General features: G+C 37.8%; 1 protein-coding gene across 1 annotated transcript; it reads right to left on the reverse strand.

Moving 5' to 3' along the window:
• Nucleotides 1–199: 199 nt before the first annotated feature.
• On the reverse strand, nucleotides 200–18165 carry rin1a (Ras and Rab interactor 1a). The gene is made up of 11 exons (XM_007244477.4): nucleotides 17861–18165; nucleotides 9514–9702; nucleotides 8262–8376; nucleotides 8029–8101; nucleotides 7844–7935; nucleotides 6236–6825; nucleotides 4496–4994; nucleotides 3699–4007; nucleotides 3158–3289; nucleotides 2224–2390; nucleotides 200–2131 (listed from the first exon to the last, which is right to left on the reverse strand). The coding sequence occupies exons 2-11, from the start codon at nucleotides 9700–9702 to the stop codon at nucleotides 1823–1825; spliced, it is 2475 nt and encodes an 824-aa protein (XP_007244539.3). The 5' UTR covers nucleotides 17861–18165; the 3' UTR covers nucleotides 200–1822.
• Nucleotides 18166–20583: the final 2418 nt, after the last annotated feature.

A 20583-nucleotide genomic window follows, 5' to 3' on the forward strand; every position in this document is an offset into this window, starting at 1 on the left:
AAGTTTTAAAAGTTCAGAAATCAATATTTGGAGGAATAATTTGGTTTTTAATCACAGTTTTCATGTGTCTTGGCATGTTCTCCTCCACCAGTCTTACACACTGCTTTTGGATAACTTTTGGTTTGCACTTTTGGTGCAAAAACTCGTTAGACCTTTTGTAAGACCTTCCAAAGGTGTGTCTATTAAACAACAAGGATGCCACTGTCATCAAACTTTATTTATTTATTTATTTATTGCCATAAATCCACTTACGACCTAAAAGGATGTACCCCCTATAATGCAAATAGGTTAAATAAATAGAAAAATGTAACATGACATCATGTCAGCAACAACATTCGTCAACTTAAAGGCATCTCAAAGGCATTTCCACTATACCACAATTCACAATTTGTAAAATAGTTTCTTGAAAGGCTATCAGCATTTAAAAATAATGTTTTAAGTTCATTTTAGTGTTCTCTTACTCTTAACGCACTTGAAGTGATTGTTAATTAGCTGTAGTATTAACTCAAGTATAAACACAGCAGATGTATCATGTGGGAACCACTACACAGTATAGATTATAGAATAACTGAAAAAATGGGATCACTTTCTATATAGATTTACACTCGTACCTGATATAAATTGATTACAGCAAAATAATAATAAAAAAAATTGATAGCAGCATCTACAGTCAATCCTTACTCAAAAGCAAACAAATAAGATTGCTAAGAATGAGCAAATGTACTCTGATCAGCATGTGTTTACATGCACTCAAAAATCTGTTACTGCAGTTATCTGATTATTTAGAAGTCTGTGATTGTGTGAAAACATACCTTGGTACCAGAAATAAGCGAGCATTGTTTAAACACAGCACCCACGAGATGGTGACTAAACACTTTTGGAGAGACACCAAAATCGCAGAATTTAAATAAACTCTAGAAGTATGTGTTTTACATAATGTCATATCATATTCCGTGAGTTAATTTGCTGGTTACAAAGCATCTAATTTACAAAATCTAATTTAGTGCCTGACTCATGTAAACCTCATGTTTTTCTATTATTTGATTATCCAAGTTAAAGTGGCAGTCTGTAGTATTTTGTTTTAAACTGAAAGCAGAAGCATTTCTGAGCGGAGGAGGGTACCAGTACCAGTGTTCTGGAATGACCATCCCTGCTAAGCTTATTATATTAATTCTAGAAACTGGGCGGGTGTCGGGTCACTTTTCGCAGGTGTCTTCTGGCTGTGTCACGCGTCTTTACGTACTTATGTCACATGTACAGCCTCTAAAAGAGGATCCGGCTCAGTTTTCCTGAACAGGAGCGGCTGGTGGAGCAATGGAGACTTCAGAAGGGGAAACTCAGAGCTCAGTATCTCATTTACTCATAGTAAAAACAAAGAAAAGAAGGAGTGAAGTTTCTGACTGAGTGCGCTCTCTTCCTCTCTGACTGAACATAACCTGGAATCGAATTCATCCGCTTTGAAAGGAGCCGGCATCACACCTGTCCAGTTTAAAATGATTCTTCTGCATGCTGGGTGCAATTTCAAATCCTTACCAGGGAGAGCACTAAATCCCAAAACTTACAGGCATCAGCTTTAATGTAAATGTGTTTATCAGGTTACTGACAAACTGACAATGTGCTGCAGTACTTTGATTATGAAGTGCATGTAAACGTGCTTAATGTTAATTAAATACAAAAAAGCTAGTAATTACCATAAATATCATAACTGTAATATTATTATAAAATAGGAGTGAAGGTATAACAAAGCAGACATGTAAGGAAAGTCTATATGTATTCATATTCCTTTGGAGATTGTCAGGTGTTGTGTTTCACCATATCCGCATTATGAGGCTTCTGCAGAGAGGTCCAAAGCACCCACTCTTGTCAGGGACTTGCGGGACTTCATATCCTGACTGCAGTGCTGATAAACGAGGGGAGCGCTGCTGGCACCCAAGTCCTGAAACTGAGCATCGGAGGGCAGCGGCATTAGTTCTCCATCGCTTCTCCAGTACAGACCGTAGTCCTCAGGCTGGTCCACTCCGAACTTGACGGCACAAAGTTGTGTCAAAGCCTCTCCACTGACCCCTGCTTTCCACTGCAGGGTCTTCACCAAGCTACAGTCCTCCTCTTGAAACAGCACCTTTACAAACCTCTGCAGTTCAGAGCAAGAAAACTTGTTATAATGGGTCTGTTATTATTTATTGATTTTATTTTATTAAAGAATATCTAGCCAGCATGACTGACCTGTTGCAGGTTGATGTCTTTTTGGCTCCTGGCTTCGCTGTTACGGCGGCGGCTCCACTCCTTCAGCGATTCCCTGACCTGCTGGGTAAGTCCACTGGTGGGCACGGCCACTGGCTCACTCTGGATATGACTCAGGCTGGCATAAACACTTGTCAGATAGTATCCACCTACACAGAGTAGTAATAATACTGGTGAGTTTAAGACAGAATTGATGAAAATGTTAGAAATTGTTGTTTAATTGTAAATGTGCTTGTAAACAAACAAGCCAAAAGTGATGGGAAATAGTATTGTGGTGTCCCATGATTTTTTGCTGTTTCGTCAAAGCTAAAAAAAAAATGCTTTAATAGACCAGACGGTTATGTACAGCTGTGAAAAAAATTAAGAGACCACTTCAGTTTCAGAGCTTTCAGACCTCAAATAATGCGAAGAAAACCAAGTTCATATTCATAAAGTTTCAGAAATCAATATTTGGTGGAATAACCCTGGTTTTTAATGACAGTTTTCATGCATATTGACATGTTCTCCTCCACCAGTCTTACACACTGCTTTTGGATAACTTTATGCCACTCCTGGTGCAAACATTCAAGCAGTTCAGCTTGGTTTGGTGGCTTGTAATTATCCATCTTCCTCTTGATTATATTCCAGAGGATTTTAATTTGGTAAAAAAAAAAAAAATTAATCGTTTTCAAGTGGTCTCTTATTTTTTTCCAGAGCTGTATTTGGGCCCCCTGCATTAAAAGTGATGTGATTTCTGAGTGGCTTGTCCTATTCATTACCACCCACAGTGGGAAGTGGCACGATCAATTTACATACTGCTATCCCATGACATTTAGCATGTCAGTGTGTCTGTGATGCTTGTGAAGTTTACAATTTGTGATAAGAGATGCCTGGTCTGGTGCAAGCCCTGTTGGCAGTGTGACATTTTAATGCGTACCTTCTCCTGTAAGCCAAGGTGTTTCCAACAGCTCCATCATGTACTCCACTTCCAGAAGAAGCTCAGGCATATTGCACTGCACGATCACATAGGAAAGAGCTGGCAGGAAGTCATCTGCTCCAAATTCCTGCGCTGTTAATTAAGAAAAAGTATTATAGTATTATACAAAAGTATTATATAAGTATTATCACAAAATTATATATTTTCTGATGCTATCCTATGAATTTCCTTGCCTTGATGATGGCACCTTGCTAAACAAGGATTACACTAGGAAACAAGGATAATCTAGGAAGTGATTAGGTGTAAACGGGGTCCTTGACTGACCAGCAAAATCATAAATCATAAAAGTCTGGATCAAAAAGAAAATCCAGCTGCAGTAAAATTAAAATATACACTCTAACTAACTCTGCACCCAGCACTTTGTGCATGAGGGGACTACAGTGGACAGCAACAGTGTTTTTGAAGGGTGTTGTGTAATCACTATGTGACAGGACTGTTGCATGTGAGGTCAAAGAATTCAAACATTCAAGAGAGCACTCACCAGTGTTACTCTTCATGGCTTTATAGATGAGCTTACAGATCTGCAGGAGCAAATGTACTTTGTCAATGGGTGAATAAGCACTTTTCATGAGCGACAGCTTCTGCTTGATCTTCTCTATGCCCTGAGTGTCTGGAACCGACACTTGCACCCCAAAGAGGTCACGGGGTGAGTTCTCTCTGGCTCTCCGCATGCTCTCAGACATCCTCTTAGAGCTGCCGTCACGTTCATGCAAGGTGTGGAGGGCTGCAGAAATCTGGGCTTTTAGAGGCTTTAGGATACAGCGGAATAAGGCCTTTTCCAGTGTCTGATCTGTAAATACAGAGATGTATCAGTTTTTTCATAATCTGATTTCTGTAGAACATCGGTCATGAGCAGGTAAATAATCTGATTTTTGCTTTCATAAAAAAACACATCTCATGGAATAGAAATAATATAAAAACTTAATAATATATAAATAATATATATGACTTTATAACTTTTTTTAACACATGAAGCTGAAATTGGGCTCACATCAACTAGAAGATAACGATTATTACAGCTTGAAAAGTGTTTTTCAAACACTGCTCACTTATTTTCAATACCAGGTCTGTTTTCGTGCATGCACATCCTAAAAAATCCGAAAAATACTCAACAGTTAAGAGTTCAAATCCAGCTCTCTTTTAAATAAAGATTTAATTTTAAGACCTTGCTTGCAGAAATATGTTTTAAATTGGATTGTGAATCGCATTTAAACACACTGTGACAATTCAGGCAAAAAGCACATGCAGTAGTCATCTAGAATCATTGTGGTTTAGTACCTTTCTCATCTTCTGGCACTAGGGTCTCAATCGGGGGCTCAAGTTCTCCACACTCCAGTAGGAAGTCTTTAGCCTGGCTGATAAAGAGACGCAAGCCTTGCAGCAGCTCCACAGCCGATGTCAGGGACTGTGGCTTCAGCGCCTCCCTCTGGTCCCTCAGGAAGTCCTGAACAAGAGATCCGAATGCCATTCGCCTGTCACAAGAAAGGTCTTCCACCAGCCTCGCTACCCGCTTCCCCGGCACAAAAAAGGACACGAACGCCGCACTCATCTTGCGTAGTGCTGATACTGACTGACGGGGAAGTCGAGGGGAGGGGATGTTGGGATTACTGGTGCCTCGTGTGAGAGGAGGACGCTCAGGACTCTCTTCGGCCTCATCCAGGCTGCTGAGGGAGCTGCTGCTGTCCAGCTCACTCAGAGATGGAGCTGACCTTCTTTCCAATACCAGGCCTACCTCCTCGTCTTCATCCTCCTCTTCTCTCTCCATTTTCTTACAGCCCTGTACATAAATAGATTCGTTTTTAACAATGAACAACTCTCACTTGCTATGCATTACATTTTGTTGGTGAATACTTCTTTAGCTGCTAAAATTTGTCCCTAATTTCGGTTAGCCAATGAACCCTCCAACTCATTAGGAATCCTTCTATCACTTGCAGTGCTCCTGACACTGTAAGAGTGAGGACAAACTCAAGAAGTTAGCCACCTTGCCACCAACACAAAATTACTAGGCAGCTAGAGGAAGCTCAGAGGAAACCACCAGATAACAAGTTCTGGTTTGTATTCAGGTTTGCAGTCCTTTAACTAAGAACCTATGATTTTAAGTTACGTTTCCTGTGTCTGAAACACAAGAAATCCTGACTTGAATCTCACTAGAAGGCAGTGAAGAGATGTCCGTCTCTGTTTTTAAAACGAAAGAACATTTACATTCTGACATTGCTAGGGTATGGAGAGATCACTGCTTGATTAAAGCATTTAACTGTGGTAACATAAGCTGTTAGCTCTGTTAGCCCAATAAAACAAAGGACTAGATTACTAAACTGCTATTGAGGCATCACTAAATGTCTCTGGAAAAAAATAAGAGACCACTTAAAAATAATGGGTTTCTTTGATTTTACCTAATTGAAAACCTCTGGAATTAAATCAAGATTAAGATGGATGGTCACAAGCCATCAAACCAATCTGAACTGCTTGAATTTTTGCCATTAAGTTATCCAAAAGCAGTGTGTGAGACTGGTGAAGGAGAACATGCCAAGATACATAAAAACTGTGATTAAAAAACAGGGTTATTCAACCAAATATTGATTTCCAAACTCCAAACTCAAAGCATTATTTGAGGTCTGAAAGCTCTGAATCTTTTTGGCTATTTCAGCCATTTCTCATTTTCTGCAAATAAATGCTCTAAATTACAATATTTTTATTTGGAATTTGGGAGAAATGTCCATAGTTTATAGGATAAAACAACCATGTTCTTTTTTACTCAAACATATACCTATAAATAGTACAATCAGAGAAACTGATTCTGAAACTGAATCTTAATATTTTCTAGAGCTGTATGTGAATAAACATACAAATAAACAAAATAGACAATATGACTATTATCAAATATTACTGAGGTCATGCCCATTCACATGTTAAGTGGATAATGTAATTATCGTGACAGGCCTATCTATAATTCACTGATTTAACAATGCAAAGGATGGAAACTTACATATAATGGGAACAGTATAAACAACATTCTACCTGCACAAGAGCTTTGGGCAACTGGTAGTCATCTTCCTCTGCAGTAGGAGAGAGTGTGGGCATGACCTTTGCAGACGCCTTCTTTGGCAGAGCAGGACAAGGTTGTAGGTAGTCAGAATCTGTCTCTGCAGCTTCTGTCTTCTCTGTAGCTTCCTCGCTGGTGTGAACCACTTCAGTCTGCTGTGCAGACTTTCCTTTATTCTTAGCTTTTGCCAGCAGTGGAGGAGGTGGTGGTGGAGAGACAGGGGGCGAGAGTGAGCTGGAGTTTTCAGTGGAGACACGGACCTTAATGCTGCGTTTGAAGTGATGCCGCTTGTGCATGGCCCCACGGACAGGGTGCTCTTGTAGAAAGAGGGGGTTGATAAAGCACAGCGCCCCCTGCCCTGCCCCGAAATCTAGCTCAGAGGGGCTTCGAGTGTGAATTGGGCAGAACTCCTGGAACAAGGTTGAGCTTGTGCTTGAACTAGCAGATGAGGCATTGTCTTTTGGAGTAGGATGTGGATGTGTAGGATCTGGGTTCAGGGGGGCATCTGGTACTGGTGGAGGACCATTCCGAGGACCACGGTAGTTCAACTGCGAACTCCAGAACTCTGTAGGAAATGGGTAGAAGAATCATTCTCATAATTATATGATCTCTGTGAAAATGCTTTTAAAATGCTTGTAAAATATTATTTACTATTAGATGCCAGTATGAGGCATGTACCCTTTGGCTGGTTAAATGGTACAAATATGTACTTATTGCTGTAGAAATTACATTGTACTTTAGAGGGAACAAATCTGACCCTGTAAAGACCAATATTGTACCTTTGAGGGTACAATTATAAAGAATGTACCTTTGAGTACAAAAAAGTACTTGTATCGTACCCCTGTTTTTTAGAGTGTATGGTTAGCCCAACTGGAAACCAGAAACTGTATTTTATGGGTTCCATTCTGGCCCCACATATGAATGTCATTGATAGGTCCCATAAGGGTCAGTGTTGGGACCAATAGGACATAAACTTCACAAGGGGATCCTACAGGTCAGTACAACATTTTTCAGTTTCTGTATGACATGGCAAAAGTCATAAGAAAAGAGACTAGGTCCTGCTCCTTGAAATTTGGCATGTAAGCTTACAGTGTTTAGTGCTACACAAAAACACTGACTTCCCAATTACACTATGGGGTAGTTTCCCAGACAGGAAACTAGCATACTCTTGTGCTACACAGCATTTTATATGTAGACGTTTCATTAAGAAAGAAAACATAGGCTTAATCCCTGTCTATTAAATTGGCCCAAAGTGTCTAAATGTTTTGTGTACACCTACACCTTCTTGACAATACATATGTGCAAATGCAAACACAGAGATTGTCTAGCCCATAGAAATAGGACTCACACTGGAACACATAAACATGAACCTATTGTCACCATGCCTAATGCTGTGTATGTTTGTTATGTGTTTTTATTTTTTTAAATGATTTAACTGACGATTAAATGCATAAGGAAAAAAACATAAGGATGATCTCTGAATTTTGCACAGTATTGTATTATTACACAGGTACTGAATAATATCCAGTCAGTATTACTTTAAAAATGCATTTTTTTTAATTTAAATCATAACTAATACTCACCAACACCCATATGAGAGATGGATTCTAGCTGTTTGTGAGAGGAAGCCTTGGCTATGGCCTCTGGTAGTTCCAGAGTGAAGGGAAGAACATCCCTAAAAATTAAAATAAAATAAAAAAAACAATTACATAATTTACCTAAGAACAATTAAGAAATTAATATTTGTCAGTAATGATATGAGACATACCGGCTCACGCAGTAGAAGGCAATGAGTCTGCAGAGATCCGGAAAACTGATAGCTGAGCTCTCCAAGGAGAAGGCTGGGGATTAGAGGGAGAACGTAAGAGAATACTAAAGCGAATGAAATCTATTTGTTCAAAGCTGAACATCCATTCATTTCCATATCTAATTAACTTACTTCCCAGAATAAAGGAAATATAATTATCTGATTGTGTCTATTGGTTATCTGGTATTACTCACTTGAGTCCTTTTCTCGGATAACAAACTGCTTAACAAAAGACGGCACGCTGTCATCTGCCAGCCTGACACACAGCATTTTCTTTTGGGATGTGCTGGACTTTCGCACCAGGAAGGTCTACAGACATAAAAAAGGCATCACAAACCATGTTGCTGTTAAGCTGTTTTAGTTTAAATACCATCATTAATAAAAGATGTAACTTATATTCAGGATCTTTTTTAAAGGACATACTAGTTTCAGAAATCAACTAAAACATGATTTTTTGAGACTTGAGAATTCCCACATCTGTAGTGAGCTGTGAGTAAGGTTGAGTACTGGCCTGGGTGCTCATGGACATAGATCACAGTACAGTGGGTGGTTATGATCGTAATGATCCAGTATCTGGCTAGAATTGTCCAAATGAACAGACAAATGATTGACACCATGCCTAATGCCAGGCATGGTATAGAGGGGTAAACTGCCATAGTATAAATTCACACCACTGTGTGAACAAAATCTAAACAAAAGAAAAGTTTCGGTTTAATGCAATCAGAACAGTGACAGAAAAAGTGATATTGCTCTCTAGTGGTCAGGTGTAAACACTACACAAAATAAACCACTATCTGCAACCAATTTTTACATTTAAATTCATAATAAGATTTTAAGAATTAATGTAATGTTGCAAAACTTTATATGGCAATACTAAATCTGTATATATGATATGACTATTAATAAAATGCATAGTTAAAAACTGAAATTAAAATGTATGCTAGGAATAACTGCATTACAAAGATCTTTTTTATTACAAAGAGTTTTTATGACTTACAATGACTGCAACTTTTTTTTCGTATTGCTGGTGGTATTTTGTTCTTTTCTGAAATGATACACTGCAAACATGATTTTTTAAACTGAGTATTTCTGTTCTCTTCTTTATCTTCTTTTTTATCTTCTTTATCTCTTTGTTATAAGCCATTATATTCACATGCAGCTGACTGACATACTTGAATCATGTAGATTCTAAGCTGTGTGTTTTACAGTGTAGTCATGGATTGCAGTCAATCTAATAGTCCCCAAATTCTTGTGTTTGTGAGCCTCTCTCTGTGGATTATGTAAGCAGCCTGTTCTGCCCTCAAGCTTTTTAAGCTTGTTACTGCCTCATGCTGGAGCGCCAGACCCGCAGAGTTGCTGAGGCTTGTCTGGAGGTCACTGCTGGTCAGTCAGTTATAAATATAAGTGAGATCGGACAGTCTGAATTAGCAAGTAGCTGCTCCTCACCCCTGGCGGTTCACGCTGTAGGATGTGAAGGGCTGTGGCTGAGTTGATGGACAGCTGTAGCCATACGGGGTACGTTAGCAGCAGGCGGTCGAGCACACTGATGCTCTTCAAGGAGCCTCTTTGAGGACACGCCCTCCTCTCCCCCAACGACTGGGGGTCTGGATAGTCGTACACGGGGTCTTCCTGCATCTGAAATACATACACACCTGAGTACAGGGGCAAACTTAAAACCACACTGTATAAAAAGCACAGGGTTAGACACTAGCAGTTACTTCATGTTACCATTTCACCACAGCAACCAATTGGCATTCTCTCTAGTTAGATCAATTTCCCATTCCACCTTAAATGGTGCAGCCATTACATTCTAGCACTACAGCAGCTGCATAATTTAAGGTGGAATGGGAAACTCTTAACGTTATCTCTCTATCACAGAGGAATTGAACCAAGGGTGTATAATTATTATAATATTTACTGCTCCTCTGCTTTCACATCAGACTGACAAGGTCACCTATAGATTACCAATACTAGCCTGTAAATTAAGCATGGTATTTTCTTTATATGTATTTATATATTACATATCAGGTTCTTAAAGGGTTGTCCCATTTCTTAGGGGGAACATTTCAACCATTTGCCCTTCTTCGCTCCAAGGTTAAGGGTGACACTCGAAAACAAGAGGTAGAGTTACAAATGAGAAATGAGATTGGGTCATTGACTGGAACAGGAACGGAACTCACAACCCCAGGCCCCCGGAGCTGACACAGAACATAAGAGAATTTGAGAAAAATGAGAATTGAAAAAGTAACTGAATTACAGTTTTTGTTTCTGTTTTCTGTCATTATAAATGCTGTCACTGTTTACCAAAAACAAGAAATGTGCTCTGACCATCACCATGAACTTCCCTTACATGAATTACACTGAATACACTTTACTACAGCTTATTCTGGCTTCCTCTCTTTACCGGACATTATGCCACTGGTTTTCTGGAATGGTTATTTTCTACACAACATGTGCCTTGTTGCTCCTTTTGACTTACTGCTTGTGGGAAACTTACTGCTTGTTCCTCCTTCTGACCATGTGAGGACTGTGTCACGTCCTGACTAATTCTATAACTTCATACAGTAATGCACATCTCGTCGCCTAACCTGTTTATTCAAAAATCATCATACACCTTTCACATTATGTCTAGAACCCAAGGGCTGTACATTTCACTAGTGAAATTCAGATTACTCAATAATGGCATACCTTGTATCTGCATCTTTGGCTTATTTTTTAGTTTGGCCCACTGTGGGGTGCTATAACTACACCTACCACCTTTTAACATTGCATTACATATGTCAATTTTATATTTTATATTCATATTTCAAAAACAGGAGTTTGAAATGAAGTCTTTTCCCTGTGGGAGTAAGTTATGCATGTGGGATGTGAATCAGGCCCACTCCAGTCAAAAGTCACACTCAGTTATATTTTAATATAAGCTGATTCTATTATTATATCATGCCTGAGTTGTTCAGAGTTTTGTTCTGGGTTAGAACTGCAATATGTTATATTCAGTACATGGATCACTAGGGATGCACCACATTTTAGGGCAAGGGGTTTTTGACCTTTTGGAACTCACTCACAGCCCACATAAAAACTTAATCAACAAATCAAATACAGCACAAAAATCACACAATGTAGTCCACTGATTTAAATAACTGACCTAAATTTTCTTTGTTAGTATCCACAATGGATTTCACTTCAGACAAATACTTATACACTAATATTAATGTAAATCTTGGTAATCCATTAGGTAAGTTGGTTCCAGGTTGTACAGTCATGTGACTGTACTATGCCAGACTATGCCAGATGAATCAATTAGTTGTAATGTAATGAAGCCTACCTGCCTAGAAGTTTGAAGACCACTTTTCTAGAATGGAAAATACTGTTCATTCACACCTTATTGTGGTTTACTGTGGTTTTTAATAATACTGATGGCATGTGATGTGATGTGATGTTGTACATGTCAACATATTACTGGTCTCTTATTATGAAATTGCCTTGGCCAGTAACTATTATTGTAACACTGTTTTGCCCAATTACTTTTGTTTTGATTTCCATTTTTCAGCACAAGAAAGGATTAAAAAAGAGCCAGTTGGAGATTAAAAGAAGGTAATTAAGTGTGTATTGATTTTGCAAATATTTTTAGATTTTCTTTTGATTTGGGGAAATAGAAGAATGTATTCCATACAAAAATAAAAAAGTACAGTTTTAAGTTTAGTATTTAAATAGGTAAGACAATAGAGTCATTTTAAATGTATCTGCTGTAATTTCAACATTGCACAAAAAGTATTTAGAGTTTCGAGCAGCCAATATTGTGCTAGCTGCTAACTAAAAAACTTTAGTGTGCTGCAACTGAAATAGTTTAAATGTAATAAGATATTCATTTCTGTCATTCCTAACTGAGTACTGCTGATTCCCATTTGCAGATTGAAATTCCCTCTCACATGATGTCTCCAGACTGGAAGACTCCAGGCCCAGGGAACTTTAAGGCCTTGTGTGGATTTGAACTTACAGTGTAATCTTCTCACTTTTGATGAGCAGACTGTTAGACAGTTGTCCTGTCTAACTCCTGTAAAAAAAAGCTGTAAAATTGCACCATATAAAACTATACTGCTGTAAATAAATGTTTTTGTCCACTGTTTTATATCTCTAGAGAAGTGCAAATATCTACTGCGTGTGGCAGCTTGTCAAAAATCATAGTCAAAGATCATAGTCTGAATCTCAGTGACCCTGCAGCCTTCCATGCTCCGTTTAACTCTTTAATGTGTGTAATTCCTTTTTCTTTTAGAAGACTCTCATATTTTAATTATACACTGCTTTCAAATGTTTAAGATGACACTTAAAATAAAATCAGTAACACAAACCACAAACAAATGTAAAGTATATACTGTATAAAGTTACATATTTTATTTATCATTCATCAAAACATCTGAAACTACAATAAGCTGGAAATAATTTGCTTGCCAACACTGCTCATTTATTTCTGGTCCTAGGGTTTGTTTTTTATGTATGCAAAGACTAAAAAAATTACAAAATATTTATAATAATATTAACTAGGGGTGAGTGATATGGACCTACAATATTATCACGATATTTCAGGGTATTTTTGCGATAACCTTTTTTTTTTTACAACAAAACATTTAATATTTATGTATATTTATATACATTTTTAATTAAAGAATATACCGCAGCAGGGATATAAATATTAACATTTTATATAGTATAAATTTAGCCGTTTTATACATTCAGTAGAAACCAAAAAATCTAGAAATTATTTCTTATTTAGATTTTTACACTTTACGCCGATCTAAGAAACTGTAGTATGCTGTTTACATGACTACTTGAATAATAAGATTACTAGAATAAACCAGTTATGGACAAGCAAGTTAACACACTCACTCTGATTTTTTTGATTTGTTATTGTTAGTTGGCCACAATCAAGTTGATTTGATTTTAACAGCTTCTTTAAAAATTAACAGTGACTCAATATGTGCTCTTTCAAATGATGAAACCCTTGATATTTTTCTTAAAATCTACTCTCTTGCTTCTGCCTCAGACAGCTCTGGGCACTGTTTCCCAAAGGAACATCTTACCACAGGAGATGCTAACTTAACTATCTAAGAATTATGTTTGTACTAAGAAGCTTTTGGATAACCCACCCCAATGCAGAGGCAACATGCTCTCACATTGTTTGTTGTGAGAAACCAAACCAAACTGGGGAAAACGTTCCAGGTTAACAAATACATTAATTAATTCAAATTAGCAAGGAATTACAGGTGTGATCAGTTTCTTAGGAGGTCCTGGGATAATTTTTTCTTAGACGTCCTCTGAATTACCTTAATGGTTTTCGCTGAACTCTGTGGTCCTCCACAGACGATCTACTTAACGCGATTTCATGTGACAGAGAAAGCACTCACTGGTCCTCCTGTTTTTTTTTATTGCAGTCTGGATGGAAGAGTTTTATCACTGAGTAGAAGTGTGAAATATTTTTCACAGACGCCCCCCCGAGAAAATTATCCCGCCTCGATAGGACTTAAGGTTCATCTATCACAAAAAAATCAGCTCCCTCACAGACTCCCGGAAACTATTTGCTACATTCAAAACACTACTCAACCCTCCACCTCCTCCTCAGGCTACCTGCCTTACGGCTGAAGCTCTTGCCTCATTCTTTACTGGGAAAGTGGCAGCTATCAGCAGACAGTTTACTGATGGGACATGTAGCAGTCCTACATCATGCTCTGCTGCCCGGTATCCCTCTACCGAAGGCGTCGCTTTCTCCTCGTTCGCTCCTCTCACTGAGAACGAGACACTGGCTCTCCTAACGCGTAGCCGTCCTACTACGTGTCCACTTGACCCGATTCCTTCAGACCTTCTGCAAACCATTGCACCTGCAATCATTCCGGCTATTACTCACACGATCAATGTCTCTTTAACATCTGGTGTGTTCCCGACTGCTTTTAAACAAGCACAGGTCACACCACTGCTTAAAAAGCCTTCTCTCAACCCCGCCCAGGTTGATAACTACAGACCGGTCTCACTACTGCCTTTTCTTTCTAAAACATTAGAAAGAGCAGCTCTCAATCAAGTCTCTGGCTTCCTCACCCAAAATGACCTCCTGGACCAGAACCAATCTGGTTTCAAGAAAGGGCACTCTACTGAGACGGCTCTGTTGGCTGTGACAGAAGCGTTAAAAACTGCTAGAGCTGCAGGACAGTCCTCAGTGCTCATTCTGCTGGACCTCTCGGCTGCTTTCAACACAGTCAACCATGACTTCCTCCTAACTATACTCTCGAACATGGGGATCTCAGACAATGCGCTGTCATGGTTCAGATCGTACCTCACTGGGCGCTCGTTCAGGGTGTCATGGCAAGGACGGCTGTCCCCAGCCCACTCGTTACCCACTGGAGTTCCCCAGGGTTCGGTACTGGGACCTCTTCTCTTCTCAATATACACCACCTCTCTAGGTCGGGTTATCCGCTCACATGGTTTTTCCTACCACTGCTTTGCTGACGACACTCAGCTATACCTGTCGTTCTCACCAGATGATCACTCAATCTCTGCACGAATATCACAGTGTCTCTCAGACATATCCGCATGGATGAAGGAACATCACCTCCAACTAAACCTCTCAAAGACTGAACTTCTGGTCATACCAGCAAAACCTTCTATTCAACACAACTTTGCCATAACCATCGACTCTCTCTCTCTCTCACCGACAAAGGTTGCTAGGAACCTGGGTGTCATGGTTGATGACCAGCTTCTCTTCACGCCCCATGTGGCCTCAGTTGCTCGATCCTGCCGCTTTGCGCTTTACAACATCGGAAAAATTCGACCGTTTCTGGCGCAACAGGCCACCTAACTCCTGGTACAAGCTGTGGTAATCTCACGCCTCAACTACTGCAATGCCGTACTAACTGGCCTCCCGGCCTGTGTAGTAAAACCACTACAGATGATTCAGAATGCAGCAGCACGTTTGGTCTTCAACCAACCAAAACGGGCACATGTCACTCCGCTGCTCATTGAGCTCCACTGGCTACCGGTTGCTGCTCGCATCAAATTCAAAGTGCTTACAATCGCCTACAAGGTGATGACAGTACAGGCTTCTTCCTACCTGCACTCGCTCCTGAAGGCTTACGCTACCTCCCGGCCGCTGCGCTCCTCCAATGAACGTCGCCTCGCTTTGCCAAACACTCACACAAAGCAATCCAGACTGTTCTCATACAGAGTTCCCCAATGGTGGAACAAACTACCTTCCACTACCAGATCAGGAGAATCTCTCACTATCTTTAATAAACTCCTGAAGACAGAGCTCTTCAAAGAGCACTTACTCTCCTAACACCTCTAACAAACTAACTAATTCTAACCTCATCTCCTTCTTCCTCTTCTCTACTCCTCTATCCCATTATTTCCCTCTGACCTCCTTAAGGCCCTATCTATAGATGCTTTATTTTTAACTTCTATTATTTTTGTACTTAACCTCTTCTATTATTTGCACTTCAATATTGTAAGTCGCTTTGGACAAAAGCGTCTGCCAAATGTAATGTAATGTAATGTAATAAGAAAAACATATTAGTTAGGAAGTCAAATTTTCATTAGACATTTAAATACCATCTCTATATTTTTGGAATCTAAATGAAGAACGGCATTTATATAACAGAGTTTTATTCATTCTGCTTAGCAAAATAAAAAAAAAATCTTTTGTGTTTTGTGGGTGGGGGTTCAGGAAGGGGAGCTGATTGGTGGGAAGCCTTTAGCGTGAAAAAGTTTGGGAACCCCTGGCACAGGTTGACTCTGCGTGGGCTTGTGAAGAATTCACTTTGTTTTCAGCAGATGGGTACTATAGCAACAGAGGCCCACACGTCCAACTGGGCATTTCCCACCTCCACACTCACCGGGATGCTTTTTTAGGATTTCACGAGTTTCGCTGAAACTCTCAAACTCATTTTAAAACCCAGGCAGAGAAGATGAGTAGTGTTGAGAGCTCATGGATATTTTTCAGAATCTTCTTCTTTTCTTTTATAATGCTAGCCTTATCTACCTTTCATGCAGACTGAAGGGTTATAACACAATCATAGCTTTAAAAAGTTCTACCTCAACTTCTGCATATTAAACCCATGAATGAGATGAGATGGAGCTGCTTCAAACACCATGATCTGAAGTCTTTGGGGTAGATGGGAAAATAAAATTATGGGATGCAGTAAATTACAGAGGTACTGTTTAGGCTGGAGGCTGGAGGGACAGACCACAGCTCTGCCGATGAGGCGTGGTGTACATGAACCTGGCAAGTCCAGGCTTGGTGAGGTGGAAGCCTGTAAGTATGTGCTGTGGAGGTGTATTATTTTTGCACGACTACCAACAGTCTGTAAGTGCTACATTGCACAGGAATTTATGAAAATAGGAAAAATCCAGTGATGTTAACTCCTGTGAGGTACATTTGAGGTCTGATACTTGGTTTTGGTTGTGTTGGGTTGATATCAGAATGTCTATCACAAACAAAACTATGTAAAACATGCTATGATGCAATTGGTTATATAAGTAACAGGTAATGCATAGGTGCGATTTAATGTTGCAAAAGGGACAATTAAGGGATTTAATTTTTGAGACCAGTAAAACCTCACGTTCTAACAAGCTGATGTTTAAAATACCACTGAATATAATGTTAGTAGATCTAAACTGATCCCGAGCATTTTAAACAGTATTTGCAACCCAATATTAAAGGTGCAAGACAATATGAACAATGAAATTGTAATTTTAACCTAAATACATACATACATACATATATGAATACATACATAGTTTGTATGTCCAAAAAAATCTTACTTTAACTTTAAAGGAGAATCCAAAAAAACATTCTCCAATTAAAAAAAAAAAGTTAATATAACAATAATTTTTTTCATGACATTTCTATTGAACCTTTTATTCTGAGGTTTTCCCTCAATGTAAATGACAGGTAGGAATTATAGATTATGTAAAACATTTCAAAATTGGGGCATGGACAAAGGACATTGACCAAATAGACAGAATTGTACAATTATAAGGATTTGTTCATGCAACAAGACATGAAATAAAGGAACACATTGTTTCAACAGAAACATGCATAATAATGTTGGTGCTAATAATGAGGATTGTCATTATAAATACTGTAGTTAAGGATCTTGTTATAAATAAGTGTCATATCATTATTAATAGTATATTTAGTAATTGAAGTAGTACTACTATTACTAAGATTAGATAAAAGATATATAGTGGTATAACTACCAGAATTTTATTTTTTTATCTCACATCATTCTTTTTTATTATTATTTTTTCATCCTTGAGCTAAGAATACAAGAAAAGATACAGCCAGTTCCCTGGGCCTAATTACTTACATGTCATATAAAACAGCCCTACTTGTTGTAAATGATTACATAAGTGTTATTGCAATTTCTTATAGTATTACTGTAGGTCTTTTGTAAAAATACTGATAGTAAAGTTGGTACATAAGTCATAGTCATATGTCGAAATGCAGAAAATATCAGTATAGTCATTCTCAGTCGTTTTGTTTCCACCACCTTTCACACATGGGAGCAAACTTCCTCGGCCTCAGCTGTTTCTCTCTCTTTCTCTCTCTCTCACTCTCTATCTCTCTCTCTCTCTTTTTCTTAGCTAATATTTAACCAGCACATTACAAGAAACGTTAATAAACAGCAGCTATGTGCAGACTAACAGAGTCCGAGCTACAGGTTTACCTGGTACAGCTCTCCTCACACCCAGAAGTAGGTAAGTAGTAAGAAGCTCTGTGCTGTTTTGTGGAGAAGACTCTGCTTACCTTTCCTCTCGGCTCGCTGATTTCTCTAAATCCCAGCTGTCTTCACACCGCTCTCACACTCTGAGCTGTCAGGTCCATGAACGGTCTAAGGCAGCTGGAAGATGAGGAGAAAACCCCTAAACGGTGCTGTTTTTGTTCATGGGGAAACTCTGCAGGTTATTTCCTCTTCCACGTGTCTGGGAAGATGCAGTCCAGCCCTCTCCCGGAGTGTGTGTGAGAAACTGTGATTCAGACATTATTCACTCCCTCTTCTTCCCCTGCGCCGTTTCCACTCGCGTGTTTCTCAATGACAATCCAACTTTGTCTTTATAAAGCATCTGCGCATGCGCCCGAAAGCTTATCCTACACAAAAGTACAGGGTCCGAAACTGCGATACTATACTGTACTACACCATATCATATCATACTATATAATACATTATAATACCCATAACTTATCATATTATAGGTTGTAATACACTATAATACACCGTAACTCATCATACCATACTGTATAATAAACTATAATACACCATAACATATCATACTATATAATACATGATAATACCCATAGCTCATCATAATAAACTGTATAATACACTATAATACACCATAACTTATCATACCATACTGTATAATAAACTATAATACACCATAACTCATCACTTCATACTGTATAATAAACTATAATAGACCATAACATATCATATTATATAATACATGATAATACCCATAGCTCATCATAATATACTGTATAATACATAATACCCATAGCTCATCATAATATTCTGTATAATACACTATAATACACCATAACTCATCATATCAACTGTATAATACACTATAATACAACGTAACTCATCATATCAACTGTATAATACACTATAATACACCATAACTCATCATACCATACTGTATAATACACTATAATACAACATAACTCATCATATCATACTGTATAATACACTATAATACAACATAACTCATCATATCATACTGTATAATACACTATAATACAACGTAACTCATCATATCAACTGTATAATACACTATAATACACCATAACTCATACTACCATACTGTATAATACACTATAATACAACATAACTCATCATATCATACTGTATAATACACCATAATACAACTTAACTCATCATATCCTACTGTATAATACACTTTAATACACCGTGCTATACTGTTCTATTGGCTACTGTACTACACTGTATTATGCTATATTATACTACACTATGGTATTGGCGGCTATACTATAGTAAAGCCCATAGTAAAACCTAGTAGAGCCTATTATTTCAAATTCCTATTCCTACTATACTATACTACAGTATAATTAATAATATAATATGCTGTAATGTAACACATACTATTCTAGACTATTATACACCATGCTATACTTTTCTATTGGTTACTAAACTATACTATACTTTACTATACTATACTATGCTATTGGTGACTATACTATAGTAAAGGAACATTACCTACTGTGTGTAACATTGCACTATTGGCTACTATACTATACTATACTATTGGCGACTAATAAAAAGGACTGTATTATTTCAAATTCTAACTTTTTTTCTTAGGTGCACCAACAAAAAAGTTAGGTGCACCCAAATTTCCGAATGCATCACATTTATCACTGCAGTTTTACAGGTTCACTTTTTTTTTATCGTTGTCCACATAGGCAATATTTACTTGTAAATGATTTATTAACAATCTGTATAACAAGTTCTGTATTTGAAGAAACATGTTTGTGCTTAAAGTGCTTAAAACATTTAAACTTAATAAAATATACATATACATATACACTTTAAAAGAAGCTGCAAATATTAAGATTATTTAGATAGTTGACCATATTTTTTATCAAAAGATCATCTATAGTTAGGTTGTTCCTGGGGTTTGATATGTGGATTAAGGCTATAGTTAACTCTAGAGTTAGACGAAACTGTATTTCCGAGATTAATTAATCGCTGTTTTCTTAATTAATTTTGCTGATTACACGCCAGGGGCAGATTCTCAGTCATATTCAAATATTATTATACCACAGTGAGGTCCCGCCCTTCGCTGTGTCTGATTGGTGTAAACCACAATATAGGCCTAATATGTAATGTGTGTCGTTGAACCACAGGGGGAGTTTAAGAATCACTTAGACATTGCCTGGTCGAGCCATGGACATAATATAATATAATATATATATATATATATATATATATATATATATATATATATATATATATATATATATATATATATATATATATATATATATATATATATATATGTACATTATGTCTGTGGGTCGAGCGGCTAGTGGCACTGCGATCTAATAAAGATCTCTATAAAAGTTGGCAATACTGCATTATGTACAATTATGCTATATTAGTTTATGCTTTACTAGACTATAGTGTTATATACAATGCTTTATACTATTTTATACAATTTTGTAATAAAGGCTATGATACTATACTACTGGTAACTGGGCAATATTACACTATTAAATGTACCACGGCTATTTTATGTCTTTTTTGCGCGCGTATGTAACGTTAATTGCCTAGCACCCCTGTCAAAATTGATTTTGCTCTGAATAGTAAGAAGAAAGTTAAGGGAAAATGACCGTATACATATTAATGCATTCTATTTAGGTTATTAATATATTATATATCTGTCTTAATTTTGGCTCATTAAATGTTCCTGGGGTATTTATTTTTATTTAAAACAAATCTCATCTATGTC

The sequence above is a fragment of the Astyanax mexicanus genome, chromosome 17 (assembly GCF_023375975.1).
Source record: "Astyanax mexicanus isolate ESR-SI-001 chromosome 17, AstMex3_surface, whole genome shotgun sequence".
Taxonomy (NCBI): Eukaryota; Metazoa; Chordata; class Actinopteri; order Characiformes; family Acestrorhamphidae; genus Astyanax; species Astyanax mexicanus.